At 45.0% G+C, this 27,059-nt stretch overlaps 1 protein-coding gene across 1 annotated transcript in view; it reads left to right on the forward strand.

The window, feature by feature from the left end:
• EPHB1 (EPH receptor B1) overlaps positions 1-27,059 on the forward strand; it is a 467,658-nt gene that overhangs the window by 338,963 nt on the left and 101,636 nt on the right. The window contains exons 5-6 of the mRNA XM_003822498.5: positions 2,288-2,623; positions 23,720-23,844. Of these exons, the coding sequence (XP_003822546.3) occupies positions 2,288-2,623; positions 23,720-23,844 (461 nt within the window). The remainder of the gene's footprint in view (positions 1-2,287; positions 2,624-23,719; positions 23,845-27,059) is intronic.

A 27,059-nucleotide genomic window follows, 5' to 3' on the forward strand; every position in this document is an offset into this window, starting at 1 on the left:
GTTGGCTGAGCAGGGAGAGAGGAAAGACAGTAAGTGTAGGCTCTTGTTTGCAAAAGCTTGGCTGAGCCAAGAGTAAAGAAGAGAGGGTGTGCAATGTAGATAGATGCCAGGTGATGATGTTTTGGTTTGAAAATGGCAAAGACTTGTATGAGTTTACATTGAGAAGCTGGAGTCAGTGGGGAGAGTGTAGCTGAAGCTCAAAGGAGAGAGGAAATAATTGAAGGAGGAAAGTCTCAATGGGTGAGAGGGATGGATGATCACTCTCTTGGTCAGTGCCTGCCTCTGCCCCTTCACCCGAGGCTGCTTTCTGAGTGATAGCCTCAGGATGTCCCAAGGATGCAGTGAGATAAAAAGATTCACCCCACACCTAGTATAAAGCAAGCACTCAGTGAATGCCTTTACTTTGAGATGAGAAACAGGGGCCCGCGGGTGAGTCTAGGCTCTCTGCTATAGAAGTGAGACTAACAAGAGTTGCGTTGACTGCTGAGAGCTTGTGGTATGAGTCCCATCAGTTAGAAGCAAACAGATGTGTCCAAGACAGGCAGTGACCAATATGGATGGTAATGAATTGTGCAGTGTGTGGCAAGGTTGGCCCAGCCCTGTAAAGAGCCTACCTGGGACAGTACTGACTGCCTTCCCAGCACTAGCTATGTGATTATTTGAAAAGAGATGGATGTTTATTCCTGGGCAGATGGGTGGGGAATTCTTGAATGCTGTTTGCAAGACTTCAGTAAAAATGCTCCATGAATTCTGCCCTGTCACATGCATGCATGAACGCTGTGCTTTAGCTCAGGCCTAATGGGCTTTATATGGTACAGTACTGATTTTCTTTCAAGTTTTAATAGAACCCGATTTAATATTTGCTTTCTGCTCTAGCTGCTTGCTGTTGACTGATTCAACACAGAATCCTTCCCTGGTGCCCCCCGACCTTGTTGTTATTCCCTCATTTTTTGTGTTGGCATTTGATTCCTGTCTCCAGCATGAACCACTTTACACATGTCTTCGTTCAGCTGGTGACAGTCACGTGCATGAATTCTGAATGCATTACTATCTGAAGCGGCTGCTCCAGCAGACCTGCCATTCGAAAGGGGGGCTTCCGGGCAGGATTCATTTTTATCAGTTAGACACTGAGGAGATGCAAGGCTCAGGCTTGGGAACCTGAGGCTATGATCTGTTCTGGTTTTGGGCAGCAGATTCTCCAACTTAATCTCAAAATGCCCAGCATTGTGGCCGTTAATTCAGCAATATTTTGCTCTTCTGTGAAGCACCAGGATTTCCACAGTTTTGCAACAAGGCATTTCAGTTTTTGCCAGATTGTGAAAAGTAGCCATAAACAGAGCTTTCCAGAGGAAAGAGGCTGCCCTCTGTGAGTCCCAGTGAGCCTGTCTGGTTTGTAAGAGAAGGTCTGTTCAGAGCAGGGCTATAGTTGAGAACGTGAGCTTTGGAATCCGGCAGGTATGGGCTTTCACACTGGCTTCAGTTCTTACAGAGCTATGCGATCTATAGCCAGCCTCCTTTCTAAGCTTTACTTCCCCTTTCTATTAAATTGAGATAATTATTTTATCTTCCTGGTAGGGGTCTTTGGGGGGAATAAATAAGGTAATGTATATAAAGCAGCTAGCAGAATGTCTAAACACATTCCTATGTTTTCTTACGTCATGGGGCCCAAAGTGACTACATGAACCTCTCCCACCCAATTCTGCTTCTTTTCTCATGTGCCAAAGCTGGTCCAATGTAAATATACATCTATTCAGGTGCTCTGGAAGCCTGTCCTACAGAGATGCATCCCTGCTACCACGCACACACCAGATAGATCCCAAATGTGTGAGATTTTGTGCAGAATTTCAGAATATGTTAGGGTTTTTGGAGGGGCCACTCATATCCTTCTACCCTTGAGTTCTACACCAATTAAGATTAGACAAAGAATCCAGTAAATGTTCAATATACATACATTTTATTAACCCTAAACCTGGCTGGAGGATGTGGCTTGATCCTGAGAGCAAAAGGCCTTAAACCCAGGTCCTGGAACCGTCTTTCCCTTGGCACACATGATTGAAAGAAGAAAAGCCTCAGTGAAGATGACTGAAATGGGAGCTAGGGACAAGTTGTCATCTCTGTTCACCTATTCTTCTTTTAAAATGAATTGAAGCATAGCCATTTGGGGTTGAGGAAGGAGTGGGAGGCGAGCGCACTGATGAGGTTGGGAATGCACCAGAGGCAGACAAGAGAGCTGCCGGACAAGGAAGCTTATGTCTAGCCTCACTGGACCTTCTTTGTCTCCCTGCAGGCGTCCCATCAGGTCCCCGCAATGTTATCTCCATCGTCAATGAGACGTCCATCATTCTGGAGTGGCACCCTCCAAGGGAGACAGGTGGGCGGGATGATGTGACCTACAACATCATCTGCAAAAAGTGCCGGGCAGACCGCCGGAGCTGCTCCCGCTGTGACGACAATGTGGAGTTTGTGCCCAGGCAGCTGGGCCTGACGGAGTGCCGCGTCTCCATCAGCAGCCTGTGGGCCCACACCCCCTACACCTTTGACATCCAGGCCATCAATGGAGTCTCCAGCAAGAGTCCCTTCCCCCCACAGCACGTCTCTGTCAACATCACCACAAACCAAGCCGGTAAGTCTGGAGGCTTCTGTGCTCCTGTTTGGATGTGTGGCTGGCTCTTTGTCTCTAGGCAGGGACACAGCTGCAGCCACACCCATCCTGCCAGTGTACTGTCAGGCCTCTGCCCAGGAGTGAAGGTGTCAGGTGATGGGCATTTGTGATCACACAGAGAAGGCAGGTGTAGTGTTGTGCTTCTGAGAATGAGCTGCAGACTAGGGGATTTTCTTGTGCCCAGCACAAAAGCAAAGAGGTATATCCAAGCCAGAATAGGACCTAGTGCTCTTCATCCAGCCTGAGCTCAACAAATCCTGTTGGAAAGATGGATGAAGAGATGGACAGACAGGTGTGTGAGTGGACAAACAGAGGATTGTGTAAATGGATGGACAGATGGACAGAGGGCTAGGTAGGTGGACAGATGGATGGACAGACAGATGGTGAGTGAGTGGAGGCACTGAAAGACTTTGAGAACAGGACGACAAATGATGCTTTATGGAAACCCAATGACAGAAATTTTCCAGAGATCATATGATAAAATCAATATTACCTTCATTTTCCAATTAAACCTATGTAGTTCAAAAGTGTATTCTCCTTTATAGCTTGCTCTGATGAATGATATGCTGCTGTTGAGACCTCAGATAGATGGCAATAGATCGCTCCTGATAGCCAGCACATCCTTGTGGGATGCATAGCTCAGAACACATTTTCTTTCTCTTTATTTCTGAATCTTACACTCTTCTGATCTTTTCTCTTTATTACTTTTCACAGCTCTTGCAAGAATCTGTTTATTTTTATATCAATTTAACGAGTCCATTCATGCACTTATTTATTCGTTCATCATTAAGAGACAGTCATTTAGCATGTACTGTGTGCCACGCTGTGGATTAGACACAGTGAAGGATGCAGTGATACTTGGACACTATTGTTCCTCCCATGAAACTCATTAACTGAAGAATTTAGAGGATATAGATACAAAGCACAAAGCTGCAAGGTAAAATGCTATATGCATGCAGTAAATACCAAGGGAGTTAGAGAAAAATGAGCAATCTCTCTCCGGGGGTTACTGTGCAAGGCTGCAGAGGGGAAGTGAACATCACATGCACAGGCAATGGGGGTCATAGGCAGTGGACCATGATGTTATTTGGAATTATAGATTTTTCTCAATTAACAAATTCTAAAAGGACAGCTTGTTAGTAGAATAGCAGGAGCCAAGCATCTATCTCTGCTCTCTCTTCCTCTGTGTATCTCCCCCTCTCTGACCTCCTCTTTTCTACTCCATCCTTTTCTACTCACCTCCCCACCCTCAGACTCACTCTGCTTCTTTTAAAACCAGGCATCTTAGGCATCTTTGATGGCAGATGAATCTTGAGTTTAAGCTGTCAGAACTGAGAAGAAAAAAGGTGTTGTAGCAGAGCATGTCTGTCCAGATGGCTGCGTTGCTGCTGTGTGTGGGTGTGTGTGTGTGTGTTCATGTGGTGTGTTTGTATGTATGTGTATGGTCACGTGTTTACATGCATACGTGTGCAGTGAGAAAATAAGAGTGGAAATGTAGAAGCCTCCAGCTGGTGACCACAGTGTTGGTGCCGTAGAGACAAAGGTTGTGACATTTTGTCTTACCCAAAGAAAGGAGAATGGTAATTTCTGCATTATGTTAAGCATGTAACATGGGCAGCCTTTGTTAGCAGTATTTCCCTTGAAGAGTTTAGGCAGAAAACTGGCTGAAATATTTTAGTGTCCCAGCTTTTGGGAATGACAATCCTGCCAGGCTGTCATGTTACACTGGGCTTGGCTGTCTTTTCTCTCTCTCTAAGCATGTGCGAACAAACCTGCCACTTATATCGGTTTGCTTTTATTTCTGCCCTCCCTTCTCTTACCCTGCTATTCCCGAACCTGCCCATCTGCTTGTCTTGCCATCTGCACCTTCCTAGACTGCAGTGGAGCTGGGGGACCAAGGCTCTTGCAAGGGGCCCTGCATTACCAACATGCAAAATATTCATTTGTATCCTCACCCTTTTGCACCTCCATGAGCACACTTCTCATGTGCTTTGTTCCCCCTCTGGCAGGCCCTTTAATCTTAATTATCCCTGATTTTGTAGTCCTGGCCTCCATTATCACCTTCCAATCTATGATTCCCTGTTTGGTAACTCTGGAATTCTGGTGTCAGAGAGTTTACACTCGCTGAGAGAAGGATGCAATTTCTTCTTGGTAGCACATGGTTATTGTAAAACAAATATCAAGTTGACCAGTGGTTCCTAATCTATGGGCTGTGGACTGAGGAACAGGGTGCCATCGCACTGATTTGATGAATCTATGTGTAAATACAAATTATTTTCAACCAACAGATAGTATTTTTTTAAAGATGAGAACCATCAAAGTAAACATTCAAACCTGAACTTCTGTGAGAACAGTTTAGAACCATGAACAGAAGCTATGCATTTTACCAGAGGTGGACAAGAGACTAAAAAGTAGGCATCATAAAAACTCTAATGACTCAGATCCATTAAGGGCTGAGGTGGGTGGACCCATGTGTTACCAACAGGTCATGACATGTCTAACCTTCCCAGAATACCCCTGAGCTGGTCCACTCTAGCTCACACTGGGTCAGATCTAGCTCAGTCTTCCTCCCCTGGCTTCATGGTATGGTATGACCCCTCTCTGTGCCTGTGGCCACCTGTCCTACTGTTTGAGTCATGAGTAGCTAGATGGCAGGCAAAGAATTTGACCAAGAGGAGTCCTGGGATCAATCATTAAGTCAACCTGTGTTTATTGAATGTGTACTCTATGTCTGGAACTGCCCAAACTGTGAAGTGGCTGGGGACTATTGAGTGGGTCCTGATTGAGAAATAGATGAGTAATAATTATTATAGTTAACACCTCATGTTTGTGTTTCTTTTGAGTTCACAAAGAATTTTGGAATTGTGTGGACTCATTTAATCCTCATAATTACACAATGACTTGGGGATTATTGTTCCTATTTTTCTAATAAGAAAGCAGAGACTTAAAGGGATTTGGATAATCTAGGATTAGAAAGAGATCAACAGGATGTCCCTTGTCTGTGTCTGCCTTATAGTGTTCTGTCCTAAAAGTGGACAGTACCTCTGGGCTCCCCATTTCATAGTCTCCAACAATAGGCTCTTCTTGATTCCAAGAGCTGTGATCTAAGAAGAGACCTTGGAGATTTTTGCTATCATTTGTTTTTTGGTCATTGGGCACATGGTAGATACAGTTTTTCACTCAGAGACAAGCTTGTCTGTTGAGTTCTGAGATTCAGAGAGCCTTCATCTTCTCCCATCATGACCCCAATTATGTATATAGTCATGACTATTCAAGGACCAGGTATCACTTGGAGAGTTTCAGGACTGGATCCTTACCCAGTCCAAAGGCAGTAGCAGAGAACTGACATCTTTGAGCACCTCCAATGTGCCAACCCCTACCACGTGTTTTGTTTTTGTTTTTGTTTCTGTTCTTTTTACAGAGAAGGTGGGTCAGATGAAGAAACTTAGGTCAGAGCAGTTTTGAATTTGCTCAGCATCTCACAGCCAACAAAGGATTCTAAGAAACATCATTTGCACCTCCCTAGGCTGCAGATATTTCTGAGAAACATCATTTCTTGGCTGTGAGATGTTTTGTGGCCATTTTATCCTCAGACTGATGAAAAATCACATTATAGTGGACTGTGTAAGTCGTAAGCTCTCTCTAAGCTGTTGCCACATTGCTAGGCCATTTTAGCTGTCAAAAACTGTCCATCATCTTTGGTCAGGATTGGTCATGAATTATGCAAGCTCAGATTTATGTGAGGTCTTCAGGGATACATCCTTGCACTGAATACAGCTGCCATGAGTTTAAAATAGACCAGATCAGGTGCAACTCTCTCTGTTCCAGTGGCCAAGTGATCTGCAGAGAGATTGTTATCACCACTAACTCCTGCAGTCACTCTCTGGCATCTGGCCCCAGATTCAGACTGATGGCCGGATCATCTGGCTGTCAGAGAGAATTAAGTGAATGACAAACTTTACTTCTCTCTTCTGTCAAATAGACTCGGAGTGTCAAAGTTGGAAAAGAAGACCTCAGAGGAAATCTTGGGGGTATAAAAGATGAATCAGACCAGCACATGAGCTTGGGACCATCTAAGCCAGAGAACAAACTCAAAGACCCCTAAGGCCAGGCAGGTAATGGAGAGGAGCAAAGCAGAGTCAGGTACAAGGCAATAGGGAGTGGTGGGGACTGCAGGGAACTTTAGAGGCAGCCATTGTTCAGCTCCAGCAAGAGTTGCATGCCCAGCACTGCCTGATTTTATAAGCTGAAAATCCAGATTTAAAATGTTGACAACTGATTAGAAAATTTTAAAGCACTTGAGAGCCAAACAAATCCAATTCTGGATTTAGCCTGTTGGCGATGGTTTGTAACCTCTGATTCAGAGGGTGAATCTGATTAACCCAAGTCTTACTGCCAAGCATGCTCTGTTTTCCATTCTCATTCCACCACGGGGCAGTCATCTTCCTCACCTCTGGGCTCATGGTGGCAGAGTGCAGTGGGGTATTCCTGGGGTTGCTTCCCCTCTCTGCTCCTCACATGAATCATGCAAGTTCATTTAACTGGCAAGATCCCTCATTTCTTGCCTATAAAACAGGTGTCATGATACCTGCTTCCTAGTACTATAGGGACAAGCAAACGAGAGAGCAGATAGAAAATCACTCTGTAAACTATGCTATGGACTGAGAGATTAGCATCATTTCTGGGAATATGTCTTCAGCTAGAGAGCAATTTGCCGTGTTTTTTCTCCCTAGACTGTTTCCTTCCAAGCCTTCACAGTTTCTTTGTTTGGGACTGATGTTATCTGTATCAGATACATAACAGATATTGGTTTCTCCAGTCTGTGCTGGGAGGGGTAGGCACCAGAAACGAAAGTAGCAAAGTCTGTATCCCAGTGAGCTAATGATGAGGGAGGAAGTGGAGCCCAGAACCTAGGTACCTGCCATTGGATGATTCTGATGCTCAGAGGAGCCTGTCTATCTTTCCTCATTGTGTATTTGAAGAAGCAACAATTTTCCCCTCACTTGCATGATCTTATCAGCACAATTTATATCTGACATTTATATTACATGCAGTTCATGTATGGCCTGCGTGCCACTTCCATGTGGAATACTATCCATCATGCCCACAACACAGACACAACCCATTACTTACTTTTCTTTTAAAAATGCTGCACTATTTCTGTTAATAGTTACAAGCCCCTATAGTTTGTCCATTTTTAAGGCACTTTTGAAGTTCTTAGACAGTTAAAATCACTCAGATACACTAATTTTCTTACAAAAGAATTACCTAGCCCATCAATTCCTCTGAATACATCACCTAATTTGCATTATTCCTTGGTTAAATATAGTATTTGCATGCATAAAGAATAATCTTTGAATATGAAAAGGAATTTTATGATATTGCAATATATTGAGCTCTTTGGAGGAAAGATATTATGTAAATCTCAAAATTAAATATTAAAACAATATTACACTGCTGCCTGTAAAAATGTGGAGTGTTAAGATCCATATGCTGAAGCCAGTTCATTTTTAAGGGCTGTGCTTATTGGAAATTAGCAGGCAAAATTTGCTCCAACACAGAGAAAAGATTGAGTGAGAACTTTAAAGACTAGAAGGACTTGAAAGAAAACTTTCATTGAAGTTAATAAAGAAAAGTTAAAAAAAAAACTTAAGCAAGTAAAATTTTCACTGTTCTTAATTCAATTTCATAGTTTGTTTCATTGCTTTCTTCTCATTGTTAATTCTAGAAAATTTTGTTTTTATTGTTTCTTAAGCTCTGGCATTGGGAAGGAACTTCCAAGTGGCCTCAGAAAGGCCCTGGCCATTTGCAAACAATGATGTGTTCTCCGTTGAGCTCAGAGGGTCGGCAGATGGCACTGCCCCTGACCAATGTCCTGGCTTCTATCCTTGGCAACCTCGCGGTCCTCCACCAGATGGTGAGCTATGTGGAGAATCACACTTTCTCACCTACCACCAGTTTCCTGAGAGAGCGGCCACACAATGCCAGGCACAGAGAGCCTTGATAAATATTTGCCAGATGGCTTCAGTCCCCACAGATGAGCATTAGTATGTAAGTGTTTGGCTGGGGAGTGGTGATGAGAATGTGTCCTGGTGACCCACAGGTAACATCTTAATATCCCTCCCAGATTAGTCATGTAATCTGGAGTCTTCCTCCGCTGTGGCTTCTTGCAGGAAAACTTAGGGAATGTTGCTTAGGATGATGCTACAAGCCCTGATCCACTCAGAGGAACACAGAGAGACTCAACCACTCTCAAAGGGATTGGTTTGTTTGGGCATTTTAACTTTGGAAATGTATTCATTCACTTAACACATTCTTTATGACTGCTCACCAAGTACTGCTTGCAAGTACTGGCTCAAGGGTACTGCTTTTCAGGGGCTCCCATTTATTCGCCTACTCGTCAAATATTTTTCAAGGCCTTTCTGCATGCCATATACTGCTCTAGATACTGGGAACACAGCAGCAAACATAACAGACAAAAATCTGTGCCTTTGTGGAGCTTGCATTCTAGTCGACAGCACTCACTGAGACTGGGATCAGAGGCCCAGAAAAGTCACAAAGTAAGCAGGTGACTGATTGGGAAGTGACTTGATGGGGTGCAGGACCCTCAGCTGGGCTCTTGGTACCACCCTCCTCTGTGGTGCCCACTCTTACATTTCAAAAGTTAGGATGGAACCACGTGTCGTTGCCAGAGAGCATTTCAGTTTGTGGTGGATGTTGCTATACAGTGACAATGTGTTTGATGGGATATTTTATTGTTCAACAGACCAATTTGAATGAACTCCTTGTGGATGGATATCACACGCTGGGACACACAGTGGTTGGGTATGGGAATTCTCCTTCCAGGTTGTGAGCAGTGGCTTGTGATGCTGCTAACAGCTCCAGAACAGCCTTCACTCTGCTAGGAGTACCAGAGTGCCCACAGGACTCAGGGACCTATTTGCTTGTTTACTCCATCTTGGTCCAGGCACTCCAAGTACATAGCTTCAGGAGTAAAAATGGCTACTGACAATGAGACTGGAGGAAATTTCTTACCCTGTAAGGATCTCATATCCACATGAGATTGTTATAACCCTTATTGGAGAGGGGACACCAGTTGGATTATTAGATAGTTGCTGTTCACCTTGTGAGCTATCCCATAAAGAGGCATCTCATAAAGCGGCAAAGAGGATGGGAGGGAGGAGGGTGCAGGTGATCCATCCTCCATGCTCCTGTGGCAAGTCAAGTCAACTCCATGAACTGACTGGCATCTCCAGGAGAGAACGCCCTGTATCCGTCCTGTTGACTATTGTGTCCAGATAGGTGTCTAGTTGGGTACCTGAAATATAGAAAGCAATCAATAAATGTTCATTGAATGAACTAGTAACTTGTTAAATAAATATATGAATGAATGCTTCAGTCTTTCTTAAAGTAATCTCAGGCATCAGCAAATGGTGCAGCTTTAGCTGTCTCTGTGATCTTTCCTTTATCAGGCACCTTTGGGTGGGGAGCTGTGATTGCAGTTACCCCTTACATTCTCCCAGATGTTGGTAAGACCTCAGGCTTCCTGTGTGCACTGCACCCCCAAACCATAACCATGTTCTGTGGGAGTTGCTCTTCTATGACCTGGCCTGTCCTACCTCCCCAACTGGCAGGGTCCCAGCTGCTTGAGCAATTGCAGGGAGGGTGGTTGGGATGGCATCCCAGCACTGTTGTCTGTCCCCCTGCATGCCAGCCCCGCGCCTATCATTTTCACAGTACCATCCATGTTAAACAGGCAGGAACACCAGGGGTTTCTGAATGCAGCAATTAACAAAACAGTAATCAAGCTAAGTGTTTAATTTCAGAAAATTAACATCTTCTCTGAGCGGATGTGAAAGATGGAGGAAAAAGGCACATTGAATGTTCTGGGTAAATAAAGGCAACGCTGGACCACAAATATTTTTCAGTGCAAGGTAAACTCTTTGCCAATCCCTCAGGCCTCGGGATCAGTTTCCTTCTGGTAGCCAAACTGCAGGAAAACCTTTGCTGTAGAATTGAGCCTTAGGATTTTAAAGCGTGTGCGCTTCTTTCCTTTCCTTTTTTTTTTTTTTTTTTTTCTCTTTTTTGACAGAAGAGCAAACGCTTTCACCATTCAGAACAGCTTGGGGGAACAAGAGCCCAGTCATGCCCCCTAAGAGCGCATCTGCCCTGTAGAAACGGTGATGTATGTTGCCCTTCTCTGAATTGTGCTTGTTAAAGGGACAATACAGTGATTTCTTGGATGTGCATTAGTTGTTTATGTGCTTAGGCTCTATTTCTCTTGGCAGACTGAGGGCTCCCAAGGGAAAAGGCCATGTCTTTCTCCTCCCAGTAAACCCTGCCCCTCAGCAATGTGTCCTCTGCTGTAAGGTGTCCTGGCTGACCTTACACCATGTCACATGCTGGTGCTGCCTCCTAAACCAGCGGGCTGGTCTTTGTTTGCAGGAAGGGGCTTGCATGTAGGGAGGGAAGCTTGCTAGGAGGTGGGTGTGCAGGAGACTGGGTCCCTAGAAGGACAGTGAGGTCCTGCTACCATCTGTTTCATCATCTGATGGCCTGGATGGGAGTGAGTGCCTAGGATAGAGGATTGGGAGGGCAAGGAAAGTAGCTTTGTGTGAGGCATGCTATGAAGTTTGAGGCACAGACAGGCAGCCTTGAGACTGTGTGATGAGGTACCACCAGTAACCATGGAGGCAGGGCTCTCAGAGTGGCATTGAGCCTGGTGCTGCCTGAGGAAGCACTGAAAACCATGTTCCCACAGGACCACAGGTCCTCAGGGAGGGGCCTGGCCATCTGGCTTAATAAGCAGTGTTCCTTGAGGGGTCTTGAAGGCAGCTGATATGGAGAACAAAGAAAGCAAAGCAGGAGAATGAGAGTATAGTTTGCGAGTACAGAGGAGACCTCCCCAGGGGCTCCCAGAAGTATTCAGGGACTGCATCAACAGAAGACAGGTTCGGTTCTGCACATGCATAATTTGTGGAGAGTTTGAGTACTCAAATCAGGATATTACTTATGCAGTTGGATATTCAGGCTTCTATTTTCTCTGGAAGGTGGGAAATAAGATTGGTTGCTGAGAGTGAAGGGGGAAGTATTGGGGTTGAAAGTTTGAGGAGAATGGAAAAGGCTTGGCAGTGCTATTGAAGAGAATGGGAAATGGAACTACCCAGGTAAATTCAATATTTCTGGAAAGTATTGAGAGCTCATTTGAAGTTGGTGATCACATGTTTAGAAAGCCACCTCTTTTTCCTCTTATGTGGCTTTCTCAGCAGTATATGGTTCCGGGACAGCAGGCCCTACAAGAAACAGATCACAAATATACCTCTGGTTGAGTTTTGACAGTCATATGCTCTGAAAAGATAAAGGCAACATATGCCTAAGGTTTTGAGCAGTATTGTGAATTATGTTATTGCAAAGATGGAGCCTAAGATGGATAATAATGGATATGAATAAAGGAGAAGGCAGATGCATTGGGTGGAAGTAAAGGCCAAGAGTGCCAGATGAGGCCAAAAAGAGTTGCAGTGGGCTCATCTGAGGTTGTGGTGAGGAAGCAGAATATTTAGACTTGTGATTTTGAAAATCGAGTGAGTTTAGGCAAAGCAGAGTCTAAGTGTGCCATGGGAATTGGCAGGCATGGAAGAGTTGTAGAGGCCAGGGAACCGAGATTATATTGTTTAAGTGGACATTGAACTCACACACAGGAGGGCAAGGCTCAGGGTAGAGAGGAAGACAAAGACTGAAGCTCATGCCTCCAATGAATGGGGGCGTGACGGTGGGAGGGAGCATATGGTGGTCCCAAGACCTGGAGAGTGGTGGTCTAGCCAAATGGCATTTTTGCAAAGGGTGCAGGAGATGGCGAGTGATGGTGTGAAAGAGACAGTGGGGAGCAAGGATGACACACCCCACTTCCTGACCCTGAGGTGTGCTGGATGCAAAATCATAAACTGTCACCAGGTGAGAGGGCTGCAAGGCAAAGGTGTCCTCAAGGGACAGCTGCTCTTCCTTAATGCAGGCATGGAGTGAAGGCTCTGAGGGAAGGAGGTGGGTACAGGGGAGTTTCCTGATTTGTAAGTGGAGGGCCCAGGGTGGGGGTGGGCTCAGTAGTCAGTGGGAAAGTCAGAATCAAGAAGAGGCCCACAACTCCATGGGGCTGGTGATGTCCAGAAAGGGGCTAAAGAGTGGGCATGGCAGGATGGAAGCCCGCCTGTGCAGCCTGGTGGGCTGCTCTGAGGAGGAGGGTCTCTGGACCTTCAGGCCAGAAGACTCAGACCTCCAGGCCTGGAGGAGGATGGTCACAGTGACTGCAGGTGCAGCTCCCCTGCCCAGCGTTGGTGGCAGTGATGTCAGCCTTAGGGTGGTGGTGGTGGGTCCTCCAGCTGCATTAGGGGTTTGGCTGAATGTGTGGGGATGAGATCCAGGTGTAACAGGGGCACACAACTTGCGGTGGGGTATCTCCTGTGGCCTCTCCACTGCTAGTGTTTGGAGTGGACTGCCGTTCATGATCAATCATTAAACAGACCAAAGCTGCCAGTGCTCTGCTCTTGTCCTACACCTGGGAAAGGCTGGCAGGCCTGAGGGGAGGCAGAGGCCAGTGACATGCCCCAGTTGACATGTGAGTACCAATGGTTGTGTCCTCAGCAGCCATCACAGTGCTTAGATGCCTGCCTGAAGAGTATCCTGCTCCACAGACACCTCCACAGCCTCCCATGGTTGCAGGGTCACAGAATGCAGGTTTGCTATAGTTTTCACATAAATGGCACCTTCTAAGACATCTTTTGATTCCCCCAGCAGGGAAGAGGAGCTGTGGAAAACTGCCAGGTTGCAGTGACCCAGGAGGCAGAAGTGCCACCAGGAACACACTGCAGCCTGCCTCCTCCTCCAGGCACAGGGCTCTGCACACTTCCACCATAGGTGGGGACCCCTGATCTCCCTAAGGGCACAAGGGGTCCCAGAAGGCAGTGCCCATCCACTAGTGATGCTGATGTAACTCAATGTCCCCACCATGCCTGGCCTCCTCAAGGCTCTGGAAATGCAGAGTGCATGAGTTGTGGGGAGGGAGCCCTACACTGATCTCAGGGAAAGGAGGCCCAGCTGTTTCTGGTTCTGCACTAACCTCTGGGGACTTGGGGAAGTCATTTTCCCCTCTCTTATCTTCATTACTCTAATCTATAAATTGTAAGAGTTGACCAAAACTGAATGGCCTCAGATGCCCTGTCAAACCTTGACATTCTGATTTCTAGGTTTCCAGACAAGCAGTTCTCAAACTTGAGAATGTGTCAGACTCCTGTGAAAGACTTGTTAAAACACAGATTGCTGGGACCACACCCAGAGTTTCTGATTCACTGAGTCTAGGATGTTGCTCTAGATTCTGCCTGTCTTACCAGTTCCCAGGTGAGGCTGATCTGGGACTACATTTTGAGAACTTACAGGGTCAGATATATGATCCCAATAAAAAATACCACCCCACCCTCAAACACATACACATCAAAGGTAACATCAGAAGTGAGGGCCTCTGCTATAAATCCACATTCCCAGATCAGCCACCAACCCTCAATCCCCACCTGTCACCCCCCACATTCCCCTTTGGCACGGAACCGAAACCCTTAGTGGATGGACCAGTGAAGGAGGAGCCTGTGGCTCCCTGCCTTGGGGTGTGAGACTGAAGGCCAGGCATGAAGCCCTCACTTTTTATCCCATTCACATCTCAAATTCAGCCAGGATTCTACAACAGCACAGAGCAGAGCTACACACCCAAGGAAGTCCTCTGTCCCCAGGTGACTCCCAGGGTAAGGAGGAAGATAGGAAGGGAATGTCAGAGACATCTCAAGGCAAAGCCCAGAGTAAAAGCAAACAAGAAACCAATGTCCACAATAGAGGAAAACAATGAGAAGAATAATTAATTCTGCTTTTGTATTTATACCCAGTCTCCAAATTAATTGCTTATTTGTTTAATCTACTTTGACCAGAAGTGTTACTGCACCAAAAATATTTAATGAGTCAGGTCTTCTAATGTAAAATTCAAGCATATTTGGGCAATGAAATGAGTTTTCATCTACAGTGGGAGAACCAGCTATCTAAGCAGGACCTTTTCAGCAAAGTTACCTCCTAGAATAGAAATGTCAGAGGGAACACAGTTCATCTGTGTTGCAAATTGTTCTTCTTTGGTCATGAGTACTAGTGGGCTGGAAGTCTTTAGTTGACATTTAAATACAAACTTTGGTTTTTTGATATGGGAAGTGTTTCATATATTTAAAAAAAAGATGACCAGCCAGCCCAATCCTTCATTCACAACCCCATCACTCATAGCTTCTAGGATCTCACAGAAGTCCCTCGAGGGGACTTCTGGAGACTGCTCAGCATTGTTTGGGTCTCTCTATAAACTTTTCAGAGTCTGGGTTGGGGAGATAGAAAATGGACTGGCTTCAAGGCCCTAGCAGCTCTGATTCACCCAGAGCAGCTCTGCATTGTTCTGTTTCACACTTTATGCTTCAGGGAGAACTTTGTTTGGTGAAAGGATTTCATAGCTTTAAAAAATAGAAAACTGCCAATATTAGGGTAACGTTACAGCTGAACAATCCCAGTGAGATGGGGAGGGACCCAACCTGCTAGGTGTCTTCATTTACACCACAGAGAAGAACTTCTATCTCTAATCCCTTGGGACTACCATATTCAGGCCTATTCTATGTTCTTTGTGAGATGCAGTCTCAACCCTGCTGACTCAACCCTGCCGAGTCACAACCCTGGCTCCCTTTTCCACCTCATGCTCCTTCAAAGGCCAATATTCATGTTTGTTAGAACTAAGGGATTTTCTGACTCCTTTTACCTCTGAGGTCTTTAGAGAAGAGCCCGCAATCATTGCAATAAGAGTAAATTTTTGTTGAACATTTATTATGTGCTAGCACAGTGTGAAGAGGCTAAAAACATGGTCCTTCCCTAAAGACTTTATTGCACTGATGGAGAGCAGAGGTGAGCACCTCGGAAGGTAGATCACAGTGCACTGTGTCCCAAAGTGGAGATCACACCCCAAGGGGCTTTGGGTTGGGAGGCAGGAAAGGGCACTCTGGTGGGCGTGGTCAGGCAAGGATAAGCAGTGTGGGGCAGTGTGAGGCTCCCCCTGTGCCTTCAAAGGCCGGCAGGGTCAAGAAAAGAGATGCCCACAGGGAATGGAATTAGGGCTTTTTCTAGTGGTGAGCCATTGAAGGTTTTGAGCATTGGAGTAACAAAGGTAAAATTGAGTTTAGAAAGATTAATATGGCTACAGAGTAGTTTGAAGAAGTTAGAGGTGGACAAGAGAGTTAGGACGGTAAGTACATGAGGCACAGTGAGATACAGGTGACGAGACCTGTGGAGAGGCAGTGGCAGGGCCATGGGAGCATCGGGGGCTCCTGGGCCTGAGCCACACATTAGATGGGAAGGCTATGCTTGTTCACTGTCCAGAGTCACTCGGTCTCCTTATCCTTAGGGACAAGATACCCTATCACTTACTTTCTAGGTTGCTTCAGGTTATCTCAAAATGTTCAAGGGAAACCAGCTCTCTTCTGGAGCATTTATCACTCCAGCCTCTGGGGAACCCAGCTCTTTGCTAGCTTTCCCTTTCTCCAAGCCCATTTGTATCTATCACATCCACCATGGCTTAGTCGACATATTTATATATCCTCTCAAAGATATTTATCAGATAAATACCTGAGGCTGTCTCTGGATCCCACTTTTTACATTTACCTTGGGGAATGATGCCCAGCGATTGATTTGCATATGTGAACAGCAGTGGACCCAGAAGGATAGTTTGGGGTGGTTGCCAAGTCCCCAGCCTGGCAGGTGGGATCTGGTTGAAAGGAGCAAGAGACCACACAGAGAACATCTTCAAAACATTTGGGAAATTAATAACATAAGAATTAATATTCCTATTTTACAGTTGAAGAACCTGAGGCCCAAAGAAGGCAAGGCCTTGGGTTAACTTATCCCAAGATCACATAATAAGCAAATGGCAGAGCCAGAATAGGCACACACATCTCTCTGCAGCACCTGGAGGGCCCTGACAACAGCCCTTCTTTATTTCTGCTAACTCCTGCTGCTCTGAGCTGGGCCCTAGGCTCCTTACTATTCCTTACCTTACCCGTTTTCTTCACAGCTATGGTCTGTGCTATAGATCACAGGTAGTTAGTCCAAGGATGATTTGGCTGGGAAACGCTGTTCTAGAGAGAATAGAAGAGGTTAATATTACCATATGATCCAGCAGTTCCAATCCTAGGTTGATTCCCAAGAGAAGTGCAAACATATGTCCACACAGAAACTTGTGTATGAATGTTTATAGAAGCATTATTCTTCAACTTGTGTATGAACGTTTATAGAGGCATTATTCTTCAACCCAAATATTCCTCGACTGAGGAGCATTTCTCCCAGACAAAGCAATGCCTTACGAGGGTAAAAATGGTTACCAAGCCTTAGGTTCACACTGTGCAGGCTGGGGCAGCAGCATCACTCTGGGGGGTCACTGGGAGGACACCCCCCAACACACACACTGTATGGAAGGGCCAAGGAAAACTACTCTACCCTGCCCACCCATGAGTTATTGCGTGGGGGAGGCAGATGGCCTCCTCTTTGTATGGGTTTCCTTGGGAATTTTAGATGTGAAAGTACCTCTCACTGGAAACAGCATTTGCCTCCTAGAAGAGTTGCTAGAGCATTTGCCCAAGCTAAGGCAGAGGCAGCTCAGCTGTGACCTGCATCTTCCTAGAGCTGGCAAGAGATGGCCTCAAACGAGGCTGTCCCCGTCACAATTTCCACCCACACACACAACACTGTTTTCCCTTTTAGATAAGATTTGCTGAACTCTGAAATCTGAGTTTCATAATTTTATAACCTCTTTAAACATTTTACTCCAATAGATCAACTGAAGTCTGAGTGTATGTGTGTTAATTTTAACACAGTAAACTGTTATATCATTTGTTAGGTCCCAAAACTGATTATGGTTAAAACTGTTGAAAGAAGTATTTTGGCACAAAAATCAACTAAAAGATTGTGAAGTATTTTTAATAAGCATTGTAATGTATTAAAACTTAGTAACTGTCCTAGAAAAAAAGCATCAAGTAAATCTTGTATTTTTGGAATCTGAGGTGCTTAATTGTTGGAGGAGGATGCCCCTATCAAATAAGGAAAACAAAATGAGTAAGAAGAAACCTTTGAAGATAACTGAGTCGGTAACTAAATTAAAGTGTCAAGGAATGTCATAAACATAAAATGCTTGGCCCACGTGAACCTGTGATATGACAGTAAAACTCCTGCACATCAGAACTCTAGGATCCAGAGTCTGGGTTATTCACTTTTGAGATAGAGTCATGCCATCATCTCAGGCCCAGCCTGAGTCTCCTGGGACTTCACAGTTCCCTTTGGGACCGTTTGTACAAATGGAGGGCTGTCTGGTGGTCTGCCAGGCTGCACCTTCAATACTACTGGCAGTGGCCAGTGGTCAGTGACTAGTTTGGGCCAACATTTTTTCCACGTCATCTGTGAGCTCTTTCACAACTTGCAGCTAGGGCCATCCTGTCCCTGTAATTTATTCACATCTCCTTTGTCAATTCAGGCAAGAACATTCTGTGCTCTTCCTCTGCTGTGTGTGATATACTATCTTAGATCTGTCTGCTTTAAAAGCAATTTGAGAGTAAGTTTTCCCCAAAGTCTTTGGTGGCAAAAACAGAGACAAAGGACTCACTCACTCAGCCTGCCTTTGTTTTTTTCTCCATCCCAGAGCCCCTTGACCAGTGATGTTTTAATTCTCTTTCTGCTTCTGACACATTTACAAGGCCTTTTATTGTTGGCTATAACTCTCTTCTTCGACACTCTCATTCTGATTCTGTTTGAACCCTAGTTGATTTTTCCTTGGAGTCTGATGACACTCTTCTTTGCTCTTTGCTCTCCTATTTGGGTGCCTGTACTCTGTTGGGTCAGCCTCTTCATTTGCTAAGAAAGGGTGCAGGGCACCTTTGATTCCATCTGGATTTACTGGGCACCACCTCTTTAGACCTCACACATCTTTCTTGAAACTTCATCAGCTTCTTTCCAAGTAACCCCAAACTAAGTCTTTCTCCTTACGTTTTCTGAAGAAGGGTCCATATTTGTTTCTTTGCTAAATTTGAATAATCTTGTGAACACTTTATTTTCATTTCTTTCTCCCAGTAGAATGTGTAATTTATTCAAAACCTTTATGTGTGTTTGCCAAAAAGAGACTCTTTCAGATGTTCAAGCAAACTATCCCTTCATCTGAGGAATATAGAGAAAAGACAACTAGCCAGGACTTACTGTGAAAACCATTGTATATGGGGGCAAAAGGGGATACTTCTTTGAATTAATCTTCTCATCCCTCTTTAATCTTTAGCTTTAGTTTTGCTAGAAGAAGTTGGTGTTTGAGTGAATACCAGAGCTCATTCTTATTATTTTCTGTTTTGTCCGAAAGTTTCATAGCACATAAAACAACAGATCAAGAGGTGACATTTGCCCTTGGAGAGGGAAAAACCAAATTCATCACTGCAGGTGACTGTTGATGGCAGAGCACTGAACATAAGCTGCCCGTGATTTTCAGGGAGGATAAGAAATGCTTTCTTGCTTTCTCCCATGTGCTAAATCCCATCATAATAAAATGTAAACCATTTAGAATGACCTGTGTGAGAATACACAGTCTTCCACAGGGCCTGTAACCCTCATGTCATTGCCATGAATCTGAGAAATACAGGCAGGGATGGCCATCACCCTCTGGCAGCTCCTCCCAGACCCGAGTGCCGCTGACTGCTGGGGAGTCCATACCATGTGTGGTGACAGGAGCGTTTCTCTCCATGGATTTCACTGTCAATTGCCTCTGGATCACTCTGCCCTGTGATTGCCTCTTTACCATCTGACCCCAACTAGACTCCTACACAGAAGTGCAGGGCTGTGACTTTCTTACTTGTTCTTCTGTCCCCAGTGCTTAGAACAGGACTGGCACAGTGTTTGGCAAATATCTTGAGTTTTTAATGATGGCTTTCCAGAGAGTAGAGGCAAGGAGAAGAACCAAGCCCGGCAAAATCCTCAGGCCATTAGCATTGATCTTTCCATTTTTTAAATACATGATGTTTCAGCTCTCAAGACAGAGGGACTCTGAAGTCCTGTATGAAACTGACGTGATTCACAACATGTAAATTGTGCCTCTGCAGAGGTCTGCAAGGGCAGCCTGAGAGTCACAGCACGCAGTGGAAGGAAAGAGCTGTCAGGAGCTATTTGTTCACCCTGTCTTTGTGGATCCACTGGGATCCTCAAATGATCTGGACTGATTCCAGAAAACTGCCTCGCCTTCCCTGAACTGTCTTTATCCTCCCCCATGACTCTGTCCTGTGATTGCAAGGTGTTGGGAAAGATGATCACAGGCCATTCACATATTTAACCATCAAGCCTTGTTGCTAAGTCCAGGACTCAGTTCTTACTTTCATTTTACCTGACTTAGCAACAGCATTTAACGTATTCTGTCCTCCTGGGAGCACCTTATTTCCACTTGGTTTCTAGGCGATCACACTCTCCTGGTTTTTCTTCTGCTTCATTGGCTTTTCCTTCTCAGGCCTCTTTAGTGTTTTCTCCTCATCTTCTGAATCTTGAATTTTTTCTATCTATTGATTCTCTTGGTGATCTCTGCAAGTTCCACTGATTTCAATATCTGTGAAATATTGGTGACTCCAAATTGGTCTCCAACATGGACCTTATGCACCTATCTGGTACTCAGCATCTGCTCTGGGACACCTTGGACATCTCAAATCTAACAGGTCTGAAGTGGAGCACCTGGGCTCTCCTCTCAAACTGCTTCTAGAAATGTCTCCCTGTTCTCAGTTGATGGCAGCCCCATTCCTCCAGATGTTTAGGCCAAAACCCTTGTAGTCACTTGACTCTTCTGTTTCTTCCACATCCCATATTCATGGAAATATTCTAAATAGATTCAGAATCTGCCTACTGTGCTGCTCAGGCCAGGTCTTAGCAGCCATTGTTTCCCAGCTATATTACTACAGCAGTGCTGTGATTGGCTTCCTGCTTTTACATGGCCCCTGCATTCTATTTGGAGCACAGCAGAGAGTGATAATAGTATCATATAAGTCAGATTACATCACCGTGCCTTGTTGACAGTCCTCCTATGGCCCTCCAGCTTGCTCAGGGTAGAAGCCCAACTCCTTCTAGTGTCCCTCAGGGTCCTGCCCCCTGTGGACTCCTCTCTTCTGGGTCCCACTGACTCCCTGATGCCCCCAGATCAGCCCCTTTGTCCTGGCTGCTCCAGATATCCACTCAGCTCCCTCCCTTCCCTCCTTCAACCCTGTGCTCCTGCATCTGCTTCTCAGGCAGCCTTCCCTGATCACACACCTCTCACCTCTGGCATCCTGTGTCCCTTTCCCCTTTCCATTTTTTCATGTACTTAATATATTTTAACACAGCTTATGATTCATTTATTAGCTCTAGTCTCTGCTGAATCCCCCCACTACAAAGTAAGCTCTATGAGGGCTAGAAATTTTATTTTGTTCACTATGGTGCCTCTAGAACCTAAAAAGAGACTGGTACTTGACAGATGCTCAATAAATATGTTTAATTAATTAATTAACCTGGGTTATAGATACTACTAAGTTGCAGGCAAGAAAAAATACACTTGACAGCTTAATCAAGATAAAAAATTATTTCCACTTACTAAACCAATAGGCCAAATTTAACACCGTAAAGGTTGAGATACATGTACATTCTCATAGTCAAAGCCAAAAGCCAACTCTACAGACAAAAGATGAGGAGCATACCATGGGGAAACCTAAAGGTTATATATAACTGCCATTTCAGGACTGAACAGCAGGGACATGTTTTTGATCCAAAGGCTATCGGTCATATTAATAGATATATAATACACAGATCATGATAGATATTAGTTTTATTCTAATCTTTGCTGCTCAAATAGTGGAAAGAGAATTGGATTCACTTCCAAGCCCCAAGCCTAAAGAGAATTTAGGGAACATGGTCTCATTTGGAAAAGAGCCATCTTGGGTGGCATGTAATGGTCATGGGAGAAATATTTGACTATTTTTTTTTCAGCAGGAATAGCTCAAGGAAGATCTAACTAGTTTCCTTAAATATTTGACAAGACATTTTGTGGGAGGGGGAATATCCTTTCTTACTTCAGTTGGCAGAAAGGAAAACAGTGGGAAGAAGATAACTTTCAAATAAAGGTCGGAAGATATGTAAATTGGTGAGACTTACCCAAGTATAGAACAGCAGCTCCTGGAGGCAAGAAGTCTCCCCTCTCTGGGGGTACAGCAGGAGCTTGGCAGCAAATTCCCAACAGGGAAGTTGTAGGGGGAATCAAAACTACATTAATTCAGACCCTCCATGAAGCAGACACAAAGATGGGATTAGATGTATGAAAGATTTACTGGGGAAATGAGATGGGAGCCAGAGGAGGCTGGGAAAGCCATCAGACCATAAGAAAGGTCTGATCTCTGTAAAGGAGAGAGGGAAGGAAGGAGGATTGGGTAGGGTAGGAAGAGCTTTAGCTTGCTGTGGGGGTTATAAGGTAGTGTTGGAAAGGCCACTGGGGAGTCTCTGATTGGAAGTTGCCCATCAGAGTAGTCCCATATATCGCAGGAATGGGTCTGCCATGGCATCCCTGCTGCTCTCATTCATTGGCTGGGAGCAGCCTGTGGGAATCAGGGCCTCTGTGTGAATATGGTGATGGACTGCAGAGTGCAGGAACTGGAGCTGTTAGTTAATTACTCTTCAAGGAGTAGGAACTCTGAGAGGTGCATTTCACAGCCACCACAAGGTCTCTAATGGGAACAGGGCATACCTGCCTTCAAGGTCCCAGAGGACACTCTGGCTCTGAGTCCTTATCACACTTCTAACTCTTTATGGCTTTCCTGGACTAGCAGCATCTTCAGAACAAGTGCTCTGAATCCTCTCCCTGAGGGGCTGCATGTAGTAGGGACTCACTGAGGGTCCAATGAGTAGTGGAGAAAGCAGCAGCCACCTTGTGACCCGGTAGTTGTGCAGTGTAATTCCAGGTCTTTGAGGGCAATCTGTTAACTTGAATTGAGGATAGTAAATGTCACTCAGCCACGGTCCCCAGAGAAACCATTGTAAAGTGGAGTTTGAGTGAGGAAAAGACCTTCATCACTGCAGAAGTGCCAGGACTAAACGGAACAGCCCCTGAGCAGAGCACAGATTGAAGCCTCATCCATTACCCGCCTCTTCCCCTAGAAAGACAGCCCTCATTTATTATTTCCAGACTGTTTTCATTTTGCTTACACCATGTGAAAAATGTTGAATTGGGAAATAAATAATATTATTTCCAAACAGAGATTTCTGAATCAACTTTACAGATTTTGGAATTATCTTGTTCCCAAATGTTTGATTTGTTTATCATTTCTCCATTTATACTTGTGAACTCCTTATTGGAAATTCCCTCATTTGGAAAACTCTGACCATACCTCTGTTGTTGGTCTGTGTTCATGTCTTTTTGAGAGATACCTCCTCTCTTCCTTTTAAAGTATAATAAAATCTAACTTGCAGTATCAGGAATAGATGTTTGCTAGAATGCTCCTTTCTGTTGTAGAGTAATTCTATACCAACTGGTTCTACTCTCTCATTATCATCTCTTGCCCCAGGTTCTCATCTCTGCAATAGCTCAGCCCACAACTGCAAGACTGAGGTTCCTTCAACACCTTCTTCTCAAAAACATTACAGTGTTCCTCCTTTCCTTCAGTCTTTTCCTTTGATTCCTCCAACTGTCTCTTGTTTTGGTCAAGCCTTGCCACCTCTGAAAGTCCCATGTCCATTCCAGCTCCTGTGCACACATGCTTTCCTTTCCTAAATGCTACCTTCTCTCTCCTCTGTTATCCAAACTCCATTGATTCTGCAAAACCCACAGGAAGTTCTGCAGGTCCAGCTCAGCTGATGATAAAGAAGGAGCAGAGTTCAAGCCGAATGCCATCTTTCTCCCTACGTACCTCTGGAAGATGGCCCTTCCCCTGTAACTGAGTGTCTGTTCAGCTACCCTGTTTCTTTCTCTCTCCACAGCCCCCTCCACCGTTCCCATCATGCACCAAGTCAGTGCCACTATGAGGAGCATCACCTTGTCATGGCCACAGCCGGAGCAGCCCAATGGCATCATCCTGGACTATGAGATCCGGTACTATGAGAAGGTGAGCCAGCTCTACCTGCAAGCTTGCAAGACCCAAGGCCAGCCACTGTTCCATGGATGGTTGCTAGCTGAAGGCACAAAGGAGATAGGCTGCTGAGGTGGGGAGGATTCTGGTGACAGAGGCCAGAAGGTCCCTGGGAGAGTTCTCCAGGTCTGCCCTGACAAAGCCTTGTTCAAAGCCCAGGCACTTTCTGTGCCAACTAAGGAGAGAAACTTCCAGTCCACCATCCTGCAATCTGGATAGTTCACTGGCTGGGAAGGACCAGTCCCATTTTTCCAATCACGTGTTTGATATACTAATGCAGATGCCACAAAACTGCCAGGGGTCCCCGAACCTTCAGAGGAGTGTGTGGTTTGGTAGATCAGTGTTTTTCAAAGTGTTTGTGTACCTCCAAAATAAATTTATTTATAAATTATATGCATGTACTACTGCGCTAATATATTTGTGGAGGATAAAAAAACATGTAAAGTGAACATTCAAAAGGATGAGATAAAAATTAACAGAAATATAAATTTATGTATTATTTTCCTTGACTACTCTTGAGCATCTGCTTCTGAGGATGACAGTGGGGCATGGGGCTGCCAAGAAAAGGGAAATGGTGCCTGGTGGAGCTGGTCCCTGGCCTCCCTCTTACCTGGGCAAAATGCAGCATTTGCAAAAATCTTACGAAAATACAGTGCCTTCTGTTTTAACCCAACACATTATTTGTAAAACCACATTATTCATTCACTTATTTGTTCAGTAAGTATTGTCAACTATTTGACAGGCACTATTCTAGGATATATTAGTAATCAAGCAGACAAAGATTCCTGCCTTTGAGGAGCTTGCTTTCCAACAGAGGGAAACAGGCAATAAACAGTGAACATAACACATAAGAAAATCATATAGTGTGTTAGAAAATCAACAGCATAGAGGAAAAAAGAAAAAAAATAGCAAGGTAAATGGGATCAGGAGGGTTAGGCTTGGGAAAGAGCAGGTTGCAGAACTAAGTGAGGGGTAGAGATAGGCCTCTTGGAGAAGGTAAGATCTGAGTAAACCTGAAGAAAGTAAGATCGTTGTGAAGCAGTTATCTGGAGGAGGAAAGGGCAACAGCCTATGCAAAGGTCCTGAGGCATGATCATGACTGGTGATTCAACAAGCAGGAAGGAAACCAGCATGACTGGAGTGATGCAAGCAAATGGGGAAGTAATAGACAGATGAGAGAGATTACCAGAGGAGGTCATCATGTTGGGCCTTAAAGACTGGGCCGGGTGCGGTGGCTCACACCTGCAATCCTAGCACGTTGGGAGGCTGAGGCAGGCAGATCAGTGGCGCTCAGGAGTTCAAGACCAGCCTGACCAACATAATGAAACCCCATCTCTACTAAAAATACAAAAAATTAACCAGGAGTGGTGGCAGGCTACTCGGGAGGCTGAGGCTAGAGAATCACTTGAACCCAGGAGGTGGAGGTTGCAGTGAGCCTAGATCACACCACTGCACTCCAGTGTGGGTGACAGAGCAAGACTCTGTCAAAAAAAAAAAAAAAAAGACTGGAGCTTTTCCACTGAGTGAGATATGGAGCTATAGCAGGTTGAGGAGCGGAGGAGGGACAAGATCTAACTTACATTTTGGATGGATCATTTAAGCTGTTCCACTGAAAACAGAGCCTAGTAGATCTACAATTATTAACAAGGATGATGGTGTAATCAGGGTAAAAGCAGAGGGCTTTTGAAATGTAGTCGATTTCCAGATCAGCTAAAGGCAGAGCCAACAGGATTTCCAGCAAATTGGATTTCGGGCATGGGAAGGTTTTAGCCTGAACCACTAGAACGATGTAGCCGGCACTGACTGAGAAGGTGATCACTGTGGGTAGAGCATATCTGATGTGAGGAAAGGAGCAGAAGTTCAGTTCAGTGTCTAAAATGCTTGTAAAATGGCCAAGCAGAGATGTGAGATAGGCAGCAAGAGATTCACATCTGGAGTTCAAGGGAGGGGACCGGGTGAAGATATCCACCTGGGAGTTGTCAGTATGTAGATGATAAGAAAGTCCTGAGCCTGGGTGAGGTCTTGCAGTGGGTCAATGGAAATAAGGAGAGGAACAGAAACAGAGACCTATAGCCCTGCAACAGGGAGGCCATGCTGAATAGTGGGACATGACTGCACTGGCAGCAAAAGCCCTCGTTTCCAGTGCCCTGTGCAGCTAACCAGCCATGGAGCTGTGGTCCAATTACTTAGCCACTCTAGGTCACAGTTTTACATTTATAGAATGGTAGCAGTTTACCTCCCTGAAAGCGGAGGTCTAGATGGATCACCAATCCCAGTCTGTAAGGAGGTATGCCCTTCAGCCATTAGAGCTGAACTTGCAAGCAAGGTGGAGGATTAAGCGGCATTCTATTCTACTTAGAGAATATTGAGTTTTATAAGGAGTTGATTCAGATACTTCAGTGAATTGGAAATAATTTAAACCAGCTGAATTCATAAGCATCTGTTATATCTGATCCATTTTGGATTTAGGGCTCTTACTTGCTAGATATTTTTTGTCAGTTAATGAAGTAAATGTTGACTTTTTAACATATTTTGGAACAATGTGTTTAGACTAACTGACCACATGGTCTCATTTTGTCATCAGAGTTGGCCTAACAAGGGTCCACCCAGTCCCCCTTCGCACACATATAAGCTTGTAGCTCTATTGAAATAACACCTCATCTCAGAAAAACAATAATAATTTCTCCCCATTGTGCACCTATTGTGTGCCAGGGGTTTTATAAACATTATCTACTTTCTTCCTCACATGCCAGTGTGGTAAATGTTAGTATCATTGCTATGGGTAAAGAAGTTTTTAAAAGGGAAACAAAGAAGTTAATAAAACAAAAACCTTGTCCAGAGTCCCACAGCTGGGAAGCGAGCCTGGGTCCTTTGCCCTGCAGCAGGTGGTGGTGCTGGGAAGGGAAAGAATATGTTAGAGACCATATACTCCTCCTCTTCATCTGCCGTGCTCAGAGCAGTCACTTCAGTGGGTAGCCAGGGCAGGGGTCAAGGGCTTAATGACAGGCCGAGCACTGAAGCCACGAGGCTCATGCCTGTATACCTTGTCTCCTTCCTCCCAAACCAGCCCAAGCTCCTCTACTACCTTTCCCTTTACAGCTTTCCCTTGAAAACTGTAATTAACCTCAACTTTTTATGCTGTAAAAGCAGCTTATTCTCCCATTCAGGCTACCTCCCTGCTTCTTAGTAAT

The sequence above is a fragment of the Pan paniscus genome, chromosome 2 (assembly GCF_029289425.2).
Source record: "Pan paniscus chromosome 2, NHGRI_mPanPan1-v2.0_pri, whole genome shotgun sequence".
Taxonomy (NCBI): Eukaryota; Metazoa; Chordata; class Mammalia; order Primates; family Hominidae; genus Pan; species Pan paniscus.